The sequence below is a fragment of the Cricetulus griseus genome, assembly GCF_003668045.3.
Source record: "Cricetulus griseus strain 17A/GY chromosome 1 unlocalized genomic scaffold, alternate assembly CriGri-PICRH-1.0 chr1_0, whole genome shotgun sequence".
Taxonomy (NCBI): Eukaryota; Metazoa; Chordata; class Mammalia; order Rodentia; family Cricetidae; genus Cricetulus; species Cricetulus griseus.
Window position 1 is genome coordinate 31,829,424 of NW_023276806.1, and position 18,866 is coordinate 31,848,289.

The 18,866-nt window shown below is 38.4% G+C and overlaps 1 protein-coding gene across 12 annotated transcripts in view; it reads left to right on the plus strand.

Moving 5' to 3' along the window:
* Positions 1-18,866, plus strand: part of Ank2 (ankyrin 2) — an 842,037-nt gene that overhangs the window by 797,569 nt on the left and 25,602 nt on the right. For 10 of the 12 annotated variants that reach the window (XM_035451885.1, XM_035451895.1, XM_035451888.1 and 7 more), the window contains 10 exons: positions 3,291-3,515; positions 6,064-6,218; positions 7,293-7,504; positions 8,014-8,218; positions 9,863-9,959; positions 11,165-11,393; positions 12,150-12,275; positions 13,821-13,943; positions 15,762-15,794; positions 17,547-17,568. In XM_035451885.1, coding sequence (XP_035307776.1) covers positions 3,291-3,515; positions 6,064-6,218; positions 7,293-7,504; positions 8,014-8,218; positions 9,863-9,959; positions 11,165-11,393; positions 12,150-12,275; positions 13,821-13,943; positions 15,762-15,794; positions 17,547-17,568 — 1,427 coding nt within the window. The remainder of the gene's footprint in view (positions 1-3,290; positions 3,516-6,063; positions 6,219-7,292; positions 7,505-8,013; positions 8,219-9,862; positions 9,960-11,164; positions 11,394-12,149; positions 12,276-13,820; positions 13,944-15,761; positions 15,795-17,546; positions 17,569-18,866) is intronic. The other 2 variants (XM_035451886.1, XM_035451887.1) reach the window with 1 other exon arrangement.

Below are 18,866 nucleotides of genomic sequence, written 5' to 3' on the forward strand. Positions count from 1 at the left end.
TGAATAATGACAGTTGTTTCGTGTCTTCCAGCCCTTTCTTTTTCTTGGCATCTTTTTATTTTACTCTCTCTCTCTCTCTCTCTCTCTCTCTCTCTTTCTCTCTCTCTCTTATTTGTGATTTTCATGTAGCCTATGTCATTTCTTCAGTTACGGTAATTATGGAGGTTTACCCTCTCCTGAAGTTTGCCATTTCCCCCTGGATTATGCATATTAGGCGCTTAATTCTACCAGTTTACTGTTTTCTGAATCACCCACGACACAGGAATGATTGCTGGGAAGTGTATCTATATGCTGCTTCAGTCTTTAAATTCTGCTACTTTGATTCCTCCTTCTTCAGTCTTTCTTCATATAATCTTGTTATCACTTTTAAAAATATCATTTTGTTACATTCAAGCTCTTAGTTTTCAGAGTCTTCCATTTCCACTAAACCTCTACCCAGGGAAACAAGTATACCAGATCTGATCGGATCTCCCAGCTGAGCGTAAATGTGTGGAGTAGACTCTTTAAAATTAGACATACTATTTTCCTGCTTTGCCACATCAGAACATAGGGATTTGAGTGAGGCTTGATTGTAATAACTGGCCAGGCATCAAAGAATTCACTATCTCATGCCTTGCTCTCTCTCTGATCCTTGTAAGTACACATAACTTGTCATAGCCTGCTTTTCATTCTTAGATTCATTCATTTACTCAAAAAATATTTTGACTCTGTACAGTGCGCTGCATCCATACTTTACTGAGTACTAGGGGACTGAGATTGCATTCACTATTGTTAGAGCCCTTAAGTGACACCTTGATGAGATGACAGATGATATCTCATTGACTAAAGAAGTTAGCAGGTCCAAGCAAGGAAGAAAGCATAAAGTGACATCTTGGCACAGCTCCTGACATTTGTGGTAGGGCAACAGATCACACAAAAGGACCATGGAAGCAGAAATCAGAGGAAGTTAACACAAAAAAGAGGGCTTCAGTGGGAAAATAATAGACTCTGTCAAGGACATAGCAGCCGATTCTCTGCTTTGAGGGTAGACCACAAGAATATTCTATGTGTTTTTTTTTTGGGGGGGGTAGAGAATTAATATCCTACAAGCTAAAGGCCATCACTGGAATAATACCATGGAAATATAAGGGCTTGGGACGTGAGTGCAGAAACTTTGTTACTTTCTTCAAAAGACATAGATACTATGAGGGTTCATTACATTAAGCAAACATGTAATAATAATCCCTTCTAGTTTTAGCACCTATTTCCTTTTCTCACAGTACCAGAGACTTGAAAAATTCCCTAGGTGTTGTTATACATTTATAACCACAGAACTTTAGAGGTAAAGGCAAAGTACAAAGTTAATTGCATAAATGTAGAAAGTTTAAGGCTAGGCTGTACTACTTGAGATCCTATCTTAAAAAGTTATGAGGGAGGAAAATCAAAGGAGGTATCAAATTTAACTATAAACAAGTTGGAAATATTACAGTGAATCTGGAAACACTGCTAGTTGAAACAGCAGCAGCAATTTTCCTACTTTTAAATGGACATCAATATAAATGTACTCAAAAATAATAAAAGAAAATATGCTTGTTCATCTGGAAGTATTCCCAGTTCTTCCTTTGAGTGAACGTGTATATTTAAAAGTCAGAAACAAAACATTTCAGAATTCATACTAAAGACTGAGTATGAAAAGCTGTAGCCCTTTTCTCATTGTGTTTTGCTAACACCCAGAACATCAACAGTTAACACAGTATGAACTGTTGCTTGTACATAGCAGCTATTGCCCGACCTGAAAACTCAACAGCGAGGGGAGAATGGTAGGCTAGCCTGGCTACTGCATGTGGAGGACTGTGGCTCCTGTGGTCTCATGCTGCATGATATGCTTCAGAGGGTACTCTGGGCTCCTCCGCACCCATTTCTCTTACTAGCAACAGGTTTTCTGTTTAATGGCATGTCTAATGCATTCTGTGTTCTGCCGCAAAGAGGATGCTATGATATTACACTTACCTAAAACAAAAAATAACACCAGTGTACCATGTTTCTATCCCACAACTTACTTTGATGGAATCCCTTTCAAATGTTTTCAGTGTTGTCATGGAGGCAATATCTAGGTGTGTTGATCTGGCTGGTGTGGTTATCAGTAGATCTATGAAACACCTATACGTTGCTTCCATTTTGTTGTTGTAAAAACTTTGCAAGTGCAGTGAAAGTGGGAGAACATTGGAGTGATTGTGGAAGAGCCTACATTCTGTTTACACATGTCCTTGTGTATATGTACAGGACAACTACACTGTTGTTATTTAACTTTTGCTTCTGTAGGAGGTGCGTGACCAAGGGACCTTGGTGAGTGTCATTGTTAATGTAGTAACAAGCATTCTAGCTAAGCTGCTCCAGGATTTGTGACGACCCCATAGAAACTTCAGAGTTCAGACACTTTCTCTTGGCACATTCAACAGCCACAGACTCTTGAGATTACCATTCTTTTTGTCGTGGTCAGTGAACAATAAAGAAACAAAACTCACAGAGATGCTTTTGCATATTTAAACTGTAATTTCTTTTCCACCTCCAGTTTATTGCAATTTGGGGGAAATCATGCTGTCAAAGTACCTCTATCAGCATGAGCCCTGGCTTCCCATGCTGGCCCTGCCCCACAGAAACAGAGCAGGGGGAACCCCATTTGTTCCCACCATTCACCCTCTGTTTCAGTTACAATGGCTGAGTGCAGGGACGGGTTAAAAGTGCAGTCATCACTTTAGCCAGAAAGTCTATTCCAACCGTTTTCCCGTCTTTTGACTGGTGACAAATCTGCACCCTGGGAACAATGATTTGTGGGCAGGACACATTGGCATAGATTTGATCATAAGAAAAGGTCCTTGAGGTTGTTTTTCAGTCATGATGAGATTATCTTAAAAACAAGCTAGACAGATGTGATCTTGGAAAGCTAAGTTGAAACATATGACACTTTGTCTTTCCTGTGTACTGCAGCCTTATATTATTTGAACACTTGGATTGCACAGGACATATAAGGAGACAGAAGGCTTGCCCATCTTCTGTGCAATTTCATTCCAGTTACTAGCAAAACTTGGAATTATTCTTCAGAAGCATATGAAAATTATACAGAAATTAAAATAAGTAATACAAATATAGATATTAGTATAAACTTCAAAAATATTTTTCCGCAAGGCACTTACATTTAAAAGCATTGTATTGAGGAGAAATAGACAGTCCAGAAAACAATTGACCTCACAGTTTGTGATTACCTGCTGCGTTGCTTTGAAGCGTGCCTAATCTTCTCTTTCACTTTTCAGTTTCCTGGTCAGTTTCATGGTGGATGCCCGTGGTGGCGCCATGCGCGGATGCAGACACAATGGACTCCGGATCATTATCCCACCTCGGAAATGCACAGCACCAACTCGAGTCACCTGCCGCCTGGTGAAACGCCATAGACTGGCAACGATGCCGCCAATGGTGGAAGGAGAAGGCCTGGCCAGCCGCCTCATTGAAGTGGGACCTTCTGGAGCTCAGTTCCTTGGGTAAGGGTTTCCCATAAGTCGTCTACTTACTCTCCGGTGGGCTTGTGCCCTCTACCCGAGATCAATGGGATGGAACACCAAAGGTATGTCAAAGCCATTTTGAAAAAGGATAGGTTCCTGTGACTTTTTTTTTTTTAATTGGAAATAGTGCCTTGATGCCTGCCTTTACTTCCACACTCCCATGATAAGGCGTCAGTGAGTTAAACATGCAGGTTGCTAGTGTTTTAGTGTTTTTTCTTCTTGGATGTGGGAGTAGCTGCTAGATTCCCAATAGTATAACCATGTTTTTTAGCCATTGGTAAGTATTTCTGTTTCTCATCTGAGACTAAAAGGCAAAATATAAAGAAAAAATGTGTTCTGTTTGAAACATAAATTTAATGCCTTGTGTCGTTATGAATCCAGTGACAGTTACCTTCTCTTCAGACCAGAGTGCTGCCTTCATTGAATATCTAAAATTCAGTCTAAATGATTTGTGTGTTTTTCTATTATCAAAATTGCTACCTTCAGCTTCTAAGCCACAGTGTAAGATGAAAATACTGAGATTAACCTCTGCCATTTGTCATTTTGGCCATTTTGAGCAGAAAATAGCATTTCTTCTTTCTTCTGTTTGTCTGTATGGCTACTGTCATACTAAATGGCACCTCAATCTGTCAAGAGGTGAAAAGTCGTGACTGAATGGTGACAAAGGGATGAAGCTTTGGAGCAGGGAACAAGTTTCAAATCATTTTGAAACAAATCAATTGTATTTAAGTCTTGGGTCTTAAAACAGAGAAAACTCTTACTAATCAGGATTCCTTTACATTGTTGTTCATGTCATACTGGGGAGAAGATTTCTTGCTTTAGAACTCTGAAAATGTTCTAAAGTCTGTAATTTGGGGCAAATTGTTAACAGGTTGCTCCAAATTCAAAAGGGATGTGTTGCTAGTTCCCAGTTGTAGAAACCACCTCTTACACGTCTTATCAGGCAGAGGTTTGGAAAGAGCCTATGGAGTTCTGGGTTGCATCATAAAATGACACTATGGCTGGATTATTTTGATGTTCTTGATGTTCATTTCAGAGCCTAACTCCCTCCTGCTTACATTGTTGTAGGCTTTTTTAATAACCTTCAAATCTGTTGAGGAATATCTATGGAAACGTCTGGCTGCTGTCCAGAGTTTTTACTATATTCCCAACAGTTTTGTCTTTCCCAAAGAGCAATTTTTCCCCTCCATTTTTTTTCATTTTTGGCTAGTGCCCTGGCAGTGAACCTAAATAGGAACAGACTTGACAGCCAGGTGCTGGCCTGGCACAGAGGCACCTCCATTGTACACTCTGGGTCTCAGTTCCTAGTTCCTTGCTCTTTGTGACCAATGGAGGGGGCAGAACCGAACGCAGTGTGAAGCCAAACTTCACCCTGTGATGCTGGGGTTCTGTGGACACGGTACCTGAAGCTTACTTCTGTTCTTTCTTTCACTGCTGCTTTGGATGTACTCAGTAAACTTCACCTGCCAACGGCTCCTCCCCCACTTAATGAGGGAGAAAGTTTGGTCAGCCGCATCCTTCAGCTGGGGCCTCCTGGAACCAAATTCCTTGGGTAGGAGCGACTTAAAACAAATTGATGGCTGCTGGCCCCCATTCTTCTCCTTCTTCTGCGATATGATTTCTCTTTTCGTCATTGTGCCCATGACATGTCCCTCTCTATGATTTAAACTCTGTATAACCTATCTTTAGTGGACCATTTCTGACCCTTGTGGTATGTGACTTTTGTTTTTGAGTGACGTTTTATATCTTCTCCTTTAAAGTGCTGTGACCTTCATTTTCGTTCAAGCATGAGACTTGCCTAGTTGTACTCTGTGCTAGTCATGATGTGGTTTTGATGAGTTTGGAGTCTGTATCAAAGCAACCTGGACTCAAAAATGAAAAGCCTCTGTCTATGTTGAGGATGAATGTGACCTAAAAGCCATAGGACAGTGCATGTTCTGGATCCTGACCATAATAGGCATTGGACACCATTGGACTGTCAGCTGAGTGGCTCATTAGGGCCACATTGTGTACACATGCCTATTGTTTTCTTGAATGAAGACAGTATGAGAATAGCCATAAGTGCATGGCTCATTAGCACAAGTAGTCTACCTTTCTGACATCTCATTTATAACACATTGAATTATGCAATGTATGAGCCATATTCTTTCTTAACTCATGTTGTCATTTTGCACCTGTAGGACATGTTTTAGGAGATTGGCATACGTCATAGCCATGCATGTACATTTCTTTTGGTTAAATTGCTATACCTACATTTATCAAAGGAGAAGTTCCAGAATGCCACATGCACTCACAGAGAAATATCATTTGCCTTAAGGTAGCAGCATGTACTTGAGGACCAGTGCCCCTGAGGTGGAGTGCCACTGTGTCACCATCTATTAGTCATTGGGCTCTGGAGGAAGGCCCACTGTGTCCCTGTCCCCAGAATGAACAGAATTCCAGGTCACTTTGCAACAGACAGTGTTGAGGTACTTGTCTCAGGATTGGTTGTCCTGTCTACACTGAGTGTTCTATATTGCTGTGTCAGGCCGGTGATCGTGGAGATTCCTCACTTTGCTGCCCTTCGAGGAAAGGAGAGGGAGCTGGTGGTTCTGCGAAGTGAAAACGGGGACAGCTGGAAAGAGCATTTCTGTGACTACACTGAAGACGAACTGAACGAGATCCTTAATGGCATGGATGAAGGTACCTTCGGTTAAGGGGTCTAAAGGACTCTCAGGTGGAGATATGATAATTGTGCTTTGCTTTTAGATATTTCAGTTCTCTGAGCACTTGTGTGCAAATGTGTGCCTCTTGAGGTATTTCACTCCAGAGCATTATCTGCTGGGTTCTGATTGTAGCAAGTTTTAGTGCCTGATCCATCCGTTTTCTTAACTGTGTTTATGTTAAACTCAGGAAAATAAAGTCTTTTAAGATAATAAATGTATTCCTTTAACAAGTATAGTCAGCAGGATTCTATCCTTTAATGCAACCTTTTGTGGAATCTAAAACTAACAGTAGAGATGTCATTTCATAATGAATAACTCAGCACAAAACTTTTAAATGTTCTATTATTAAAGAGACAGGAATAAGTTCATTCAGTCATTCATATGGACACTTAGTCTAACTGCCTTTATTTCTCTAAATACCTACACTGGAGCAACTTGTAGAGTCCATGATCCCACTCTCTGCTGTTAGGTCATGTGTTTGCTAAGTCATTGTCATCAGAGGAATATTGAAACCCTGATGTCATCACCAATGTCAATTCAGACACAAACAATGCCACAAGACAGAGTCTATAAGCAGAAATCTTAACCATTCACTACAGAATTTATTACCGGACTGGTCCCCCGAAACCTAATGGACCATATGATTTCTGAAGATAACAATAACTAGTCTTTGAGCTAACTTTGAAATTGGCAAAGGAAAGGAGGTACCTGTGCAGCCTCCTCTCCATCACATGAACCAAGAATAGCACATGTTAATTTCCACTACAGGATAGCCCTCGAAGACACAGCACTGCACAGGCACATCGGGCCCGAGATGCACTTCTTTTCCACTGCCCTGGAAAGCAGGGTTTTCCCCAAGTGTACCAGCAACCTGCTGACAGCTGGTGAAAGATCCCAGTATTTATTTGGTGTCAGGATGACCTTGTGTTCTAGCTTTAACTAAAGGGAAGCTTGGCTGCTCCTCCTGACTACTATTAACCGTGCCCATGAGTCTACTAGAATGTTCTCGGGAGTCACTAGCTTTATGAAAATGGATCATTTCTTGTCTCAGTGCTGGACAGTCCCGAGGACCTGGAAAAGAAACGAATCTGCCGTATCATCACTCGTGACTTCCCACAGTACTTTGCGGTGGTGTCTCGGATCAAACAGGACAGCAACCTGATTGGCCCAGAGGGCGGAGTGCTGAGCAGTACCGTGGTGTCACAGGTGCAGGCTGTCTTTCCAGAGGGTGCACTCACAAAGCGCATCCGTGTAGGCCTGCAGGTATGCCCATGCAGGATGCATATGGTACTGTGGTATTTTTATTACCAGGGTTACAATTAGGTTTTCAAACGAGAGTTGAAATATCACCTAAATAAAGTTTTCCTGAGTGAGCAAAGGCTAACACAAGAGACTAAAGATTCACAAAATTTTGAGGGTGGGGCAGGTGAGATGACTGGACTGGTGAAGGGGCTTGCTGCTAAGCCTGAGTTCAAGTCTGGAAACTCACCTGATGAAAGATGAGAAACGACGTCCTCAGATTCATCTGTCTTCTGACCTGCACATGTATGCTGTAGCATTCACTCAGCCACACATACTTCTAACACACAAAAAATAAATTAAAAATAAAATGTAATAATTTTTTAATTGTGAATCTTTAATAGTACTAAACTTATAGCTGCCATGTTTGAAATCCATTAAACTCATTTGTGAAATGAAAAACAATGTCTGGATGTGATAGTTGGAATTAAGTGTGGTACTATATAGTTTAATGTTCTTTCTTACCTTGAAAGGCTCAACCTATGCACAGTGAGTTGGTGAAGAAGATCCTAGGCAACAAAGCAACCTTCAGCCCTATAGTCACTTTGGAACCCAGGAGAAGAAAATTTCACAAGCCTATTACCATGACGATTCCCGTCCCCAAAGCTTCAAGTGATGTCATGCTGAATGGTTTTGGGGGAGACGCACCAACCTTAAGATTACTATGCAGCATAACAGGTGAGTCATATGTGACTTTAGCAGAGAAAATTCTAGAAGGCATTTAGAGCGTAGTGAAAAATTCAGTGGCTTTTGTCCTAAGTAGCCCTGAAAGCTGAGAATATAGGCCAGTATTTGAAAGGCTGAGTTCAAGCCCTGCATCAAAAAAGCTGTGGGGTTAGATACATTAATTCAGGCGAAGCATTTTTTAATTAACTAGGTGAATAAAAGAATGAGTTGCATACTCAACAATGTTTACAAATCAAACTGTTATATACTTTATATGCAGTCATTTTAAAAATAAATATTTTTAATTTTATTTTTTCACCCACTGAGTTATTAGTGCTGCCCATATGTGCACAGTGTTGGGCCATCCACCAGCTGCAATCTGATCTTCCAGTGACTACCCCTCAAAGAAAAGTGAACCTTTCTTTCCCCCAGAAGACAGCAACTGCCAATATCACCTCATTTATGGGTGGTGCCCTGACAGTTCCTTCCTATCTATGCAGCAATTTTCCTGGGCTGATCTGTACAGGTAACCCAGGTCTAACAGCCCATGCCCAGTAGACAGCATTTCAGCACTCCTCCCATTTTCTGGCTCTTACTTTTTCTTTTCTTTTCTCCCCTTTCTCTTTCTTTCTTTCTTTCTTTCTTTCTTCCTCCTTCCTTCCTTCCTTCCTTCCTTCCTTTCTTTTCCTTTCTCTATTTCTTTCTTCTCACTCCCCCACCCCACTCCTCTTGCTCATGTTCCCTGACAGGATGCTATAGCTGTCCCACCTCCTATTGAGCACTCACAATTTCTTATTCTCAGCACTGTGAGCAGTTAGGAATCTCTGCAAACCATTACCAATATCAGTAAGGAGCTTCTCTGACCAAAGTTTACATATATGGATATAAACATAAATATTTAGAAGGCTGTTTGACAATATGATCATTTAGCAAAAACAACAATAGTTTTCCTCTAGGGCTTATGGCTTCTCTGTGACCATGCTTAGGGTACTATATATGCATTTCCTCCAATGGATCAGACTCAAAGCCAACCAAAAGAGCAGTTGGTTCTCCATAAACAGTCTTGCCACCATTGCACCAGTGGGGGACTCTTGCCTAGCACATCAATCTTGTGACATTCAGGATCCAGCACTGGGAAAATCATTTCCCTTTTTTAGCAGGTCAAGTACAGAATGTCTAATAAACAAATATTCATATAACTTCCCTTAAATTTAGTTTATCTTAAGGTGGTGTTCGCTTTTTTGAGGGGGGGTACTTTTTGGTACATAGTTTTGACAGTTTGTACTCTTTCATTTTGATTTAATTAAATTTACTTTTTATTTTTCCTTCTGATGCTGGTGATTGAACTGGGAGCATGTTATTTGCTAGAAAAGGCAAGCACTTTACTCCTGAGCTACACATCCTTAGCCCTGAAAGTTGTTTTGCTTTTCTTTCTTTTTTCTTTTTCTATTTGGCAGAGAGGGTTGAACAGGGGACTGTGCACACACTAGGCAAATGTTCTATCACTAACCTGTATCTCAGTCCATGTTATTCCCATTGTGCCCTTTTGTGGCATGGAGGGATCACACAGGTAAACAATCAGAATCACAAAGACATTTTTGAAAGGCCAATGTCTGGAATTTTGCCCAATTGTCTTCCACAATCATGCTATTTCAGGTGGAACCACGCCTGCACAATGGGAAGACATCACAGGAACTACACCACTAACATTCGTCAATGAATGTGTTTCCTTTACAACCAACGTGTCTGCCAGGTATGTATGTGCAACACAGAAAAGCCTATTTGCTATATTACTTTGTTCCTCCCCAAACTGATTGTTTTCTCTTTGTCATTTGATGTTTTTTCTTAATTCTTTCAAGGGGATTTTGATTATTGTTGTCGAATATGAAATAAGGCTTACATTTTTTGACATGAATGATAACAACACAATAACCAAATCCTCCCTGACATTCAGATTAGGATCTATGGAAAAAATGGGTCTGTCTGCTTTGGCTGTATGATCTTGGTGATAGCTTTGGCAGCCACTTCTGATGATTACAGTCCCCAAGGAATGAGAAGTTTCCTGTTATCCAACACATGGGGAGTTGTTTTTTTCAATAGAATACCAAGACACACACAGTTCAGTATAGCTTGCTAAGTGGTTAAGTAGTTACAATGTGTTATATACCTAACACACTTGCATATTACAAATCTTTAAGAGGCTGAAGATATCTTCTATTATTTCTTTTACATACAGTAATTGAATTCTAATATTAGTTCTCATTTGTATATCTTTAATGGAAAAGTAAACATCGTCAAATTTCTGGTTGGTCTGATTGAGTCTCAGTGGCTGGTGAGTCTCTTGGAAGATGATGCAGTGAGGAAAAGATGTTGAAAGATTCAGAAGATTAAACGATTAGGAGAGGAATAAAGGAAAAGAATAACTCACTCAAAGAAATCTATATCATAGTCTGATACAGAGCTTTTATTACCAAAGATTCCAAAAGCAATCGATTTGTAAGTCAAAAGATTGGTTATAAATAAGAGTTTTCAAGAAGAGAAACACAACTAGAACATTTAAGTCAATCTTTTTGTTTTACTTTGCCTTGGGAGGTGTATTCTATTGGATTTATTCATTATGCATGGTAATATGTTACATAATGACTTTTACTTCTAAGTGTATATTGTACATTGAACATATTCTCTCTTCATCATAGTCAATCCTAAAAATCTGATATATCTCTCCTTCTTGATACCTCTAGACTTCCTTGCCATTTCCTTTTTTATTTCCCTTTTATCTAGGTCCTCTTATCATCTCTATCTCTCTCACTTCTTTCTTTTTCAAGAATCATTTGATGACTATATTGGCCATATTAAAAGAATTTATTTTTTGTCAAATGGCATAATTATACTTAGGTAACTGGTTTTCTTTCTTTCTTTCTTTCTTTCTTTCTTTCTTTCTTTCTTTTTTTTTTGTAGGTTCTGGCTGATAGATTGTCGGCAGATTCAGGAATCTGTTTCCTTTGCATCGCAAGTGTATAGAGAAATTATCTGTGTACCATATATGGCCAAATTTGTAGTCTTTGCCAAATCACATGACCCCATTGAAGCCCGGTTGCGGTGTTTCTGTATGACAGATGATAAAGTAGATAAGACCCTTGAGCAACAAGAAAACTTCTCTGAGGTGGCCAGGAGCAGGGATGTGGAGGTAAGAATATAGACATGCTGCATCCTGAATTTTCACTATCAAGTCACTTGCAAAACAGATATAGGGAGATTTGCTTAACAAAAGAAAGGTCAGCCTGTGTGTCTATCACTTAAAGGTCAAGGTCCCAAATCAGAGATTTTTCTGACAATTTGGACCATAAATGGATGGTCTCTCTGTATGTAGAAGGATTTCTGTAAAATTTATCTGAAGAAAAACTATAAGTTATTGATAAACTTTGAGTCTATAGGTAACTATGAGTTTATAATAACTATAGTAGTTTCTGTGATTTCAGCTTCCTGGATTTTCTTTTAAAGTACTTCTTTTTGTTTAAGTATTTGGTCAGCTAAATACTTGTCTACATTGATTTTTCCCTTTTTTTGTAAAGAACTTTCCATCATTGTAGATGTTTAGATACTGAAGTCCTCCGGGATTCCTATCATGATGTCAAAGTTACCCAATACAAAGTTTATATTTAGGTATTAGACATATATTGGTCTTTATGGGTATCTTTATACAACAATAAAAATGAGAAATTGAATGTTGCCATACAATTGAAGATTCTTAGTAGCAAGAAAGAATGCTGGTACTATGTATGGCAAAGCATGTATATGACAGATGTCAATCAGCAGTGTGAACATCGTCCTATGAATATTCTAAGAACCGAAGATTCCAAGTACACCTACTACTTGTTAGAATAAATGTCATAAAAATGATTGTAGATGTCTTAATCTGTGTTGGTTTTCTGTCTTACCTTAGGTATTAGAAGGAAAACCTATTTATGTTGATTGTTTTGGCAATCTGGTACCACTAACCAAGAGTGGCCAACATCATATATTCAGTTTTTTTGCCTTCAAAGAAAACAGACTTCCTCTCTTTGTCAAGGTAATTCATATACAAAAATAAAAATCAGTTAAACATTTGCTCATGTACAAGGGCTGTTTTCAGTTACTTTCATAGTGAGAATATGTGCTTCTCAAACATTTCCAGTAGTTTTTAAATATATTTTTACAAATGTTTACAAAAACATACATTTTTAAAATTTTTGAAGTCCAAAGTCAACCATATATTTTAATGAGAGACCACAATATCTCTCCCTCTTCGCCTCTCCTCTGTGTGTGTGTGTGTGTGTGTGTGTGTGTGTGTGTGTGTGTGTGAATTAAACTTAGGGCCTCATGCCTAGTTATTGAAAGGGAGTAACTCTACTAGTGACTTAAACTCCCAACCCTTCTGTTTCTTCACTGCTGTTACTTTTATATATTCATACTTAGAGTTTAAAAAGTATGTGAATGTCACTAGACCAAAAGAGCACCAAAAACTTTTTGTAATAACTTCTCAAAAGACCCAGAATCTCATAGTCCGATAAGAAAATATTCTACTTAAAGCTATAGACTTGATACACTTTCATCAATTCAACGTAATAGAAAGTTTGATAGTGAATAGCCCCATTTATTAAGGGATACCCAGGGAAGTAAAAGTCATGAAGACAGAAAGTAAAAGGGTGGCTATTAGGGAAAGGAATATGGTGGGGAGGAATTTTTGCTTTCCACGCAGAGACTTGCAGTTTGGGAAGTAACCTCGGCACACCTCTGGATAGTGCTGATAGCTATACAATGAAATGCACGTACTTCGACCACTGAATGGTACATCTGAAATGATGTTTCCTGTTACAAATCCACAGCTAAAAGTGAATGATTGAATGAAATTTTGATGTTGCAATGAACTTAAAAATATTATGCTAAGTCAGTAAAACACAAGGAAAATACTATGTGAGTCCACTTTACAAAGCAGGCAAGTCCATGGAGACACAAAGTGGAGTGGGGGTTGCCAGGGACAGGGAATGGAAAGTAAAATTGTACTGGGCACAGTGCCTGGGTGAATAGAAAGCACTGGGGAGTAGTGGTGATTGCACAACTTCATGAGCTTACTTCACAGCACTTAGAAAACAGTAGAAATGTACAGTTTTATTTATGGCAGGTGTATTTTACCATAGTTTTAAAAAAAAAGGTAAATTAGTTTCGGAAACCTAATGTTCAGATATGTAGCCATAGTTTATAATTATTTTATATTTGAAGTTTGCTGGGAGATCTGAAGGGATGAAGCATCCTTTCCTCAAATAAATGGCAGGTTTCATTTGAGGCAAGGCCTGTGAGTTAGCATGATGGTCAGCTTCATTTCACATCATGTGCATAGCAAACCATCCTAGTACAATTTTTTTTCAATTGTACATTATAAAGCAACAAATGCCTGAAAGACATTTTCAAAGTGTTATTGACAATGATGACACCAAAGTAGAAAAGGAGAAGCTTTACGTCTGTGGATCTTATGTCTATCCTTTAAGTGTTACCAGATTGAAATTATTCCCCCCTCTCCTTTAAACCTCATCTGCTGTCAAACGTAGGTCAAGCACATATGTCTTTCTCACTCAAGGTACGTGATACAACTCAGGAACCTTGCGGGCGACTATCATTTATGAAGGAACCGAAATCCACAAGAGGATTGGTGCATCAAGCCATTTGCAACCTGAACATCACCCTGCCAATTTATGCAAAGGTATTGTGAATACTGTAGTGTTCCCAGGCAGCATAGACATTAAGATTCAGATTCTTTATAAAAGACATTGAACACAAGAACGTGTACAAATCATTTTTGTTATTCTACCCAATTCAGTGATTTTTTTTTCAATTCAGTAGAGAAAAAGCAATTCCCACCTTCTTTGACATTTAATGCACTTTAATTTTTATATATTAGATATGACAGAGAAAAGATGAGTTTTAATCTTAATGCTTTTTGAGCTAAGTTGTAAAGAAAAAATAACTGGTGTTGTCAATCCCTGTTCTTGTTTCTGTGTGCATTCCTGAGGCTACTTGGTGCATTACCTCCCACCTGGATGGTAGAGTGTTAGCTTATATTCACTGTTCACTCAGAGCTGGGTCAGCTTGAAGTTTCAGAGCATACTACTAGAATTTTACCTTTTCCTGAACCAATCACCTGTTTATATTATAGTCTGTCCTGTTTTAATGGTTGAAGAATTTTAAACTAGCTTTTCAATTAACTTAGCATGATCTGTCTAAAAACATATTCTTGAGAAGATCACAATTGTTGCAGCACTAGGAGGAGGTTTGTTAATTCCTGATGCAAATTTATCTAATGTTAATTGTATCTAACTCTTTCTCTATGACATAATACTTTTGACTATTCTGAATGTATCAAAGAAGGCGACTAAATCAGTTAAGTGATGTGGGAAATCTTATTCTGAAAGCTTCCCCCCACCTTTAAGCTAATTTTTAAAAATAGACAGCTGCAGATAATAGTCTGTGCATAACAGCTACAAGTGTTCAGTTTGTTCTGCACTTGGAAAAGGGATGAGTAGTGGATGCTGGAGGGGAAGTAGGGAAATACTTAAAACTTTCTATCCTGAGTCTGCAGAACCAAGGATTCTCTATTAGCTTTGCCTCCATCATAGTTGCTGCAGTATGTATTGGTTTAAATACTCCTTCTTGGAAATAGAGGTCAGTTGTATAGAAGAAGACTCCTAGCATATATTTGATGTTATTAGTTCTTCTTAGAAATTAAAAATAAATTTAATATCTATTTCCACATATAATATGCATGATGTTTCAATGCAATTGGAATGTAGCAATAGATAGATCAACCAAGAAAATGTGATCCCATGACACAAATGCACTTTAATGTTTAGTCTCTGGTGATAGAGTTACTGAGGAGAGATGCAAAAGCTACCCAGAGATATTAGTGCCAATGTGCTTTCACTGGTCTCTGAGCTCTCCAAATGCTGTGAAAGAACGCATTTACTTTCTTTTACATTCTTTGAGGCCAGACATAGCTCACAGAGTTATTAATGCTATGGTGGTCAGGGGTGGTTTCTATTTAGTAATTCAAGATGAAAAGAATAAAATGCCAAACATTGCACATTTATGATATACTGAGAATTCCGTAGCTTTTTATTATGATGAAACTTGTGTAGTGCCCATGTATTGAAAATGTTTTCAACATAAACTTACTAATGTCATTTGACATTTTCAGTCAGTATCCATAGTAAGTGGGATAGTGTCACCACCATTTCTGTAAATCAATTGTACCAGACACATTAAATATCAAGATTTGAGACTGCTTTTAACCTAGGGTCTGGAATTAGTATATTTATCATTTGTTCCTTTTGTCTCTTTGAATGTATAAACTTTGATCAATCTTCTTTAACTGTTTGTCTTATAGAAACTGTTTAAGAAAAGAGTCTGAGTGTACTGTGTACCTGCCTTGATGCTTGTAGGTGCGATGTATTTATTCCTTCCTTCTAAAAGTTTTCTTCCTTTTCCCTTTTTTCCATCTCGAATGGCATCTTGGGGCATCAAGGAATCAGAGTCAGATCAAGAGCAGGAGGAAGAGGTAATTTTACAACAGAGTCACTTGTTCCTGGCTATATCATTGTTGGAGCCACCAATAAGAGCATATGGTTGGCCTCTGATTCTTAGAAAGTAGGCAACTGTCCTTAGCAATTTGATGAACAGAATTTTAGTCAATCCCCCCTCTCTTACATTTTTCTCCATCTTGTGAATGACATTCAGAAAACTGCAAAGTTTCTTTATTTACTGTAGCCCTCTATGTAATAGTATATATTTCTCTACCAACTCCTAAAGGCCAGGCCATGTCTCAATGACACTCAAAGGCTAGACTGAAGTTGTCTGAAGGTAACAGTGATCAGATACAGCAGTTTACTTTTTAGGTCTCATAGCCTCACTAGCAGCAAGGCTTTCTGAGGTGGGACTGTGATGACTTCAGCACTCTGGCAATTACTAGGTAGTGTGTTAGTGTAATTGTGGTGTTCTTGAATCTTCTCAGCTCTTAACTGCAGTATGCAGATTTGTTTATGTGTAGCTTATTAATGAAAGTAACTTTAGATGTATACTGTGGTCCTAACACCAAGTCTGAGAATTACTAAGACTAACTAATGTTCAGAAACACATAGTACATTCACTAGACTCCAAGATTATAATATAAACATATACTAATAGCAAACATTTCCTCATAAAGTATATTTGCAAAACTCAGTGTTCCACATACCTCATCAGCATGGGTTTATCTCACCTGACTTCTGTGTCAAGTTACATACAAATATAGAAAATAAGTTCTAAAGAGGGTACCTTAAAAAAATAGATATCTGAGTGATACACACTTCAATTTTTAAAGTAAATTGTCTTCTTTCTAAAGGTCTGAAACTAGGCACTGAAACAGAAATGAAAGAAATCATTGGAAAATTCCTTACATTTACTCATTAATATAGCAACTCCTGTTTCCTTCTTGTGCTCAACTGTTTCCAAACTAATTATCATCAGTGCATGTTTTTAATATACCATTTTTAAAAGTTATGCCAATGCATCTGAAATGTAAAAATACAAAGAAAAACACAATAAATGTTCGGTACTTACCAACTTACAATGCATGGCCTTAGTTTAGGGGATTGCTTATGCCATGGGAAGCTACACAACAGATGTGGAATGGCAGTCACACACACCAGCAGATGTGTGACTGGTCTTCTCCCTGTGTGTGTCACTGTCACACACTTCTGTGCTCAGTGATTCTATCACCCTGCCTCTCAAAATGTGGCACCTACACCCCAAAAGAGCATACAAGTGATGAAACCAACTTTGCTGTGTTCACAGCTGAACCATTTCCATTAGATAAACAGTGTTTCCTGTGAAATACCCTCAGGAAGTTTCTGTTCTTCCTAAAAGGAATATGAGAAAAGCTTTGGAACAGTGGCTCACTGTTGTCACGAAATGACTTTGGTAGAATTTATCACCCAGCAAAACTTTGCCATTTTTTTCCCCTCGTTAAATGGGAAACTACTGCTGAAGACTGACTTCAACTTTTTCATGACCTTTTCCCTAATACGCAATTCTTACATCAAACACAGTGGGGTCATGTCTTCCCAAGATTAACATATTCTTCCTGCAGTATCTAGAAATGATGTGTGAATATATGTTTGCTTCTACATACAGGAACTGTAGCTAATGCCTCTGACTTTCCTCTAGCTTATTATTCACTCCTATGTTCATATTACAAATAGGATAAAGGACATAAAGGACTTTGAGCCAAGAGCTGTGTGTAACCATTGTATTTGTGTATGTTTTCTTTCAGATCGGTATGACATCAGAAAAAAGTAAGATTTTTAAATAAAATTGAGTTTGTTTGAAAGATGGCTATAATGAAAAGAAGCATGAATTAAGATGCAAGCTAGTTGCTATTACTAACTACCATAATAATTGTAATTTTATGTAATTCTTATTAATCATTAATATATACTTATAAAAGCAGCTTGGCCAGTTAAATCATAAATATACCTAATTTGTGAGCTAATTAGCAATAAATGCAATGATTATTCATCTAAGCATTCACTTTCTTTTGACATCCCTGTAACCCCTGGCATTGCTGTAAAGCTTGTTTACAAAGCTACTCTATCGTTTTGTCCATTTGTTAGCATAACATTGTTACCTCATTCTTTTCTTTTTAAGCACTGACATGACAGTATTACTTTTTACATAAAGCTACAGTGACCTCTGTAGTGAGCCTTGCCTTTGGAAGGATGCCTACAAAAGCGATACTGTCTCATAGTTCTTAGCTGAAGCTCATGCACCCCTCCCCCCATACTCTACCATCCTTGCACTCTTACTGTGGTGAAGTGTACCTAAATCTTTAGGTGAGATCTAACAGAATTTTGTGAACATTTCCAAGGAAAGAAAAGAAGAAAAAAGAAAAGAATGGAAAAATTAAAGTATACTGGATCCAATTACCGTTCACAATGTGTCCTTGTGTGGCTATGTTTAAATAACAACTCAAAATCCCAACAAAATCTAGTGCAGTAACCAGCCCTAAATTCACCTGAGGTTTGTGATAGTCTATTAACATTTCATCTTGTTAGTCTAGTCTCTTGTAACTGTCTCATCTTGTATAGGAACCCAAGTTGAATTTTATAGCTTTTTCTCTACCTTAAGCATTAAACCACCTGAGAAAATATTCTAATTTTTAATTTTATTAAGTATTAAGATTTGTTTTGATTCACCATATCCCAGCGTAACAATTCGGAAAGAACACAGAGGCACATGTCAAGGTCATTTAGCCCTAGCTAATTGTATTTGTTACTTTTCTGTGTCTGTGATATAAACACCATGACCAAAGCAACTCACTGAAGAAAGAGTTTTATTTTGGGCTTACAGTCCCTAAGGGTTAGATTCCTTGATGGCAGAGCAGAGGTAGTAGGTGGCAGGCTGTTGGAATCTGGAAACCACAACAGGCAGAATGAATACTCCAGAAGCCCCAAAGCCTGCCCAACCCTGGTGACACTCTAGCAAGGCCATACCGCCTAAGCCTCACAAAACAGCCACCAACTAGGGCCTGTTTGTCTGAAGTCTTAGCTCACTATAATTTACTATTGTCCTATTGAAATGGCTTTAACTGAGG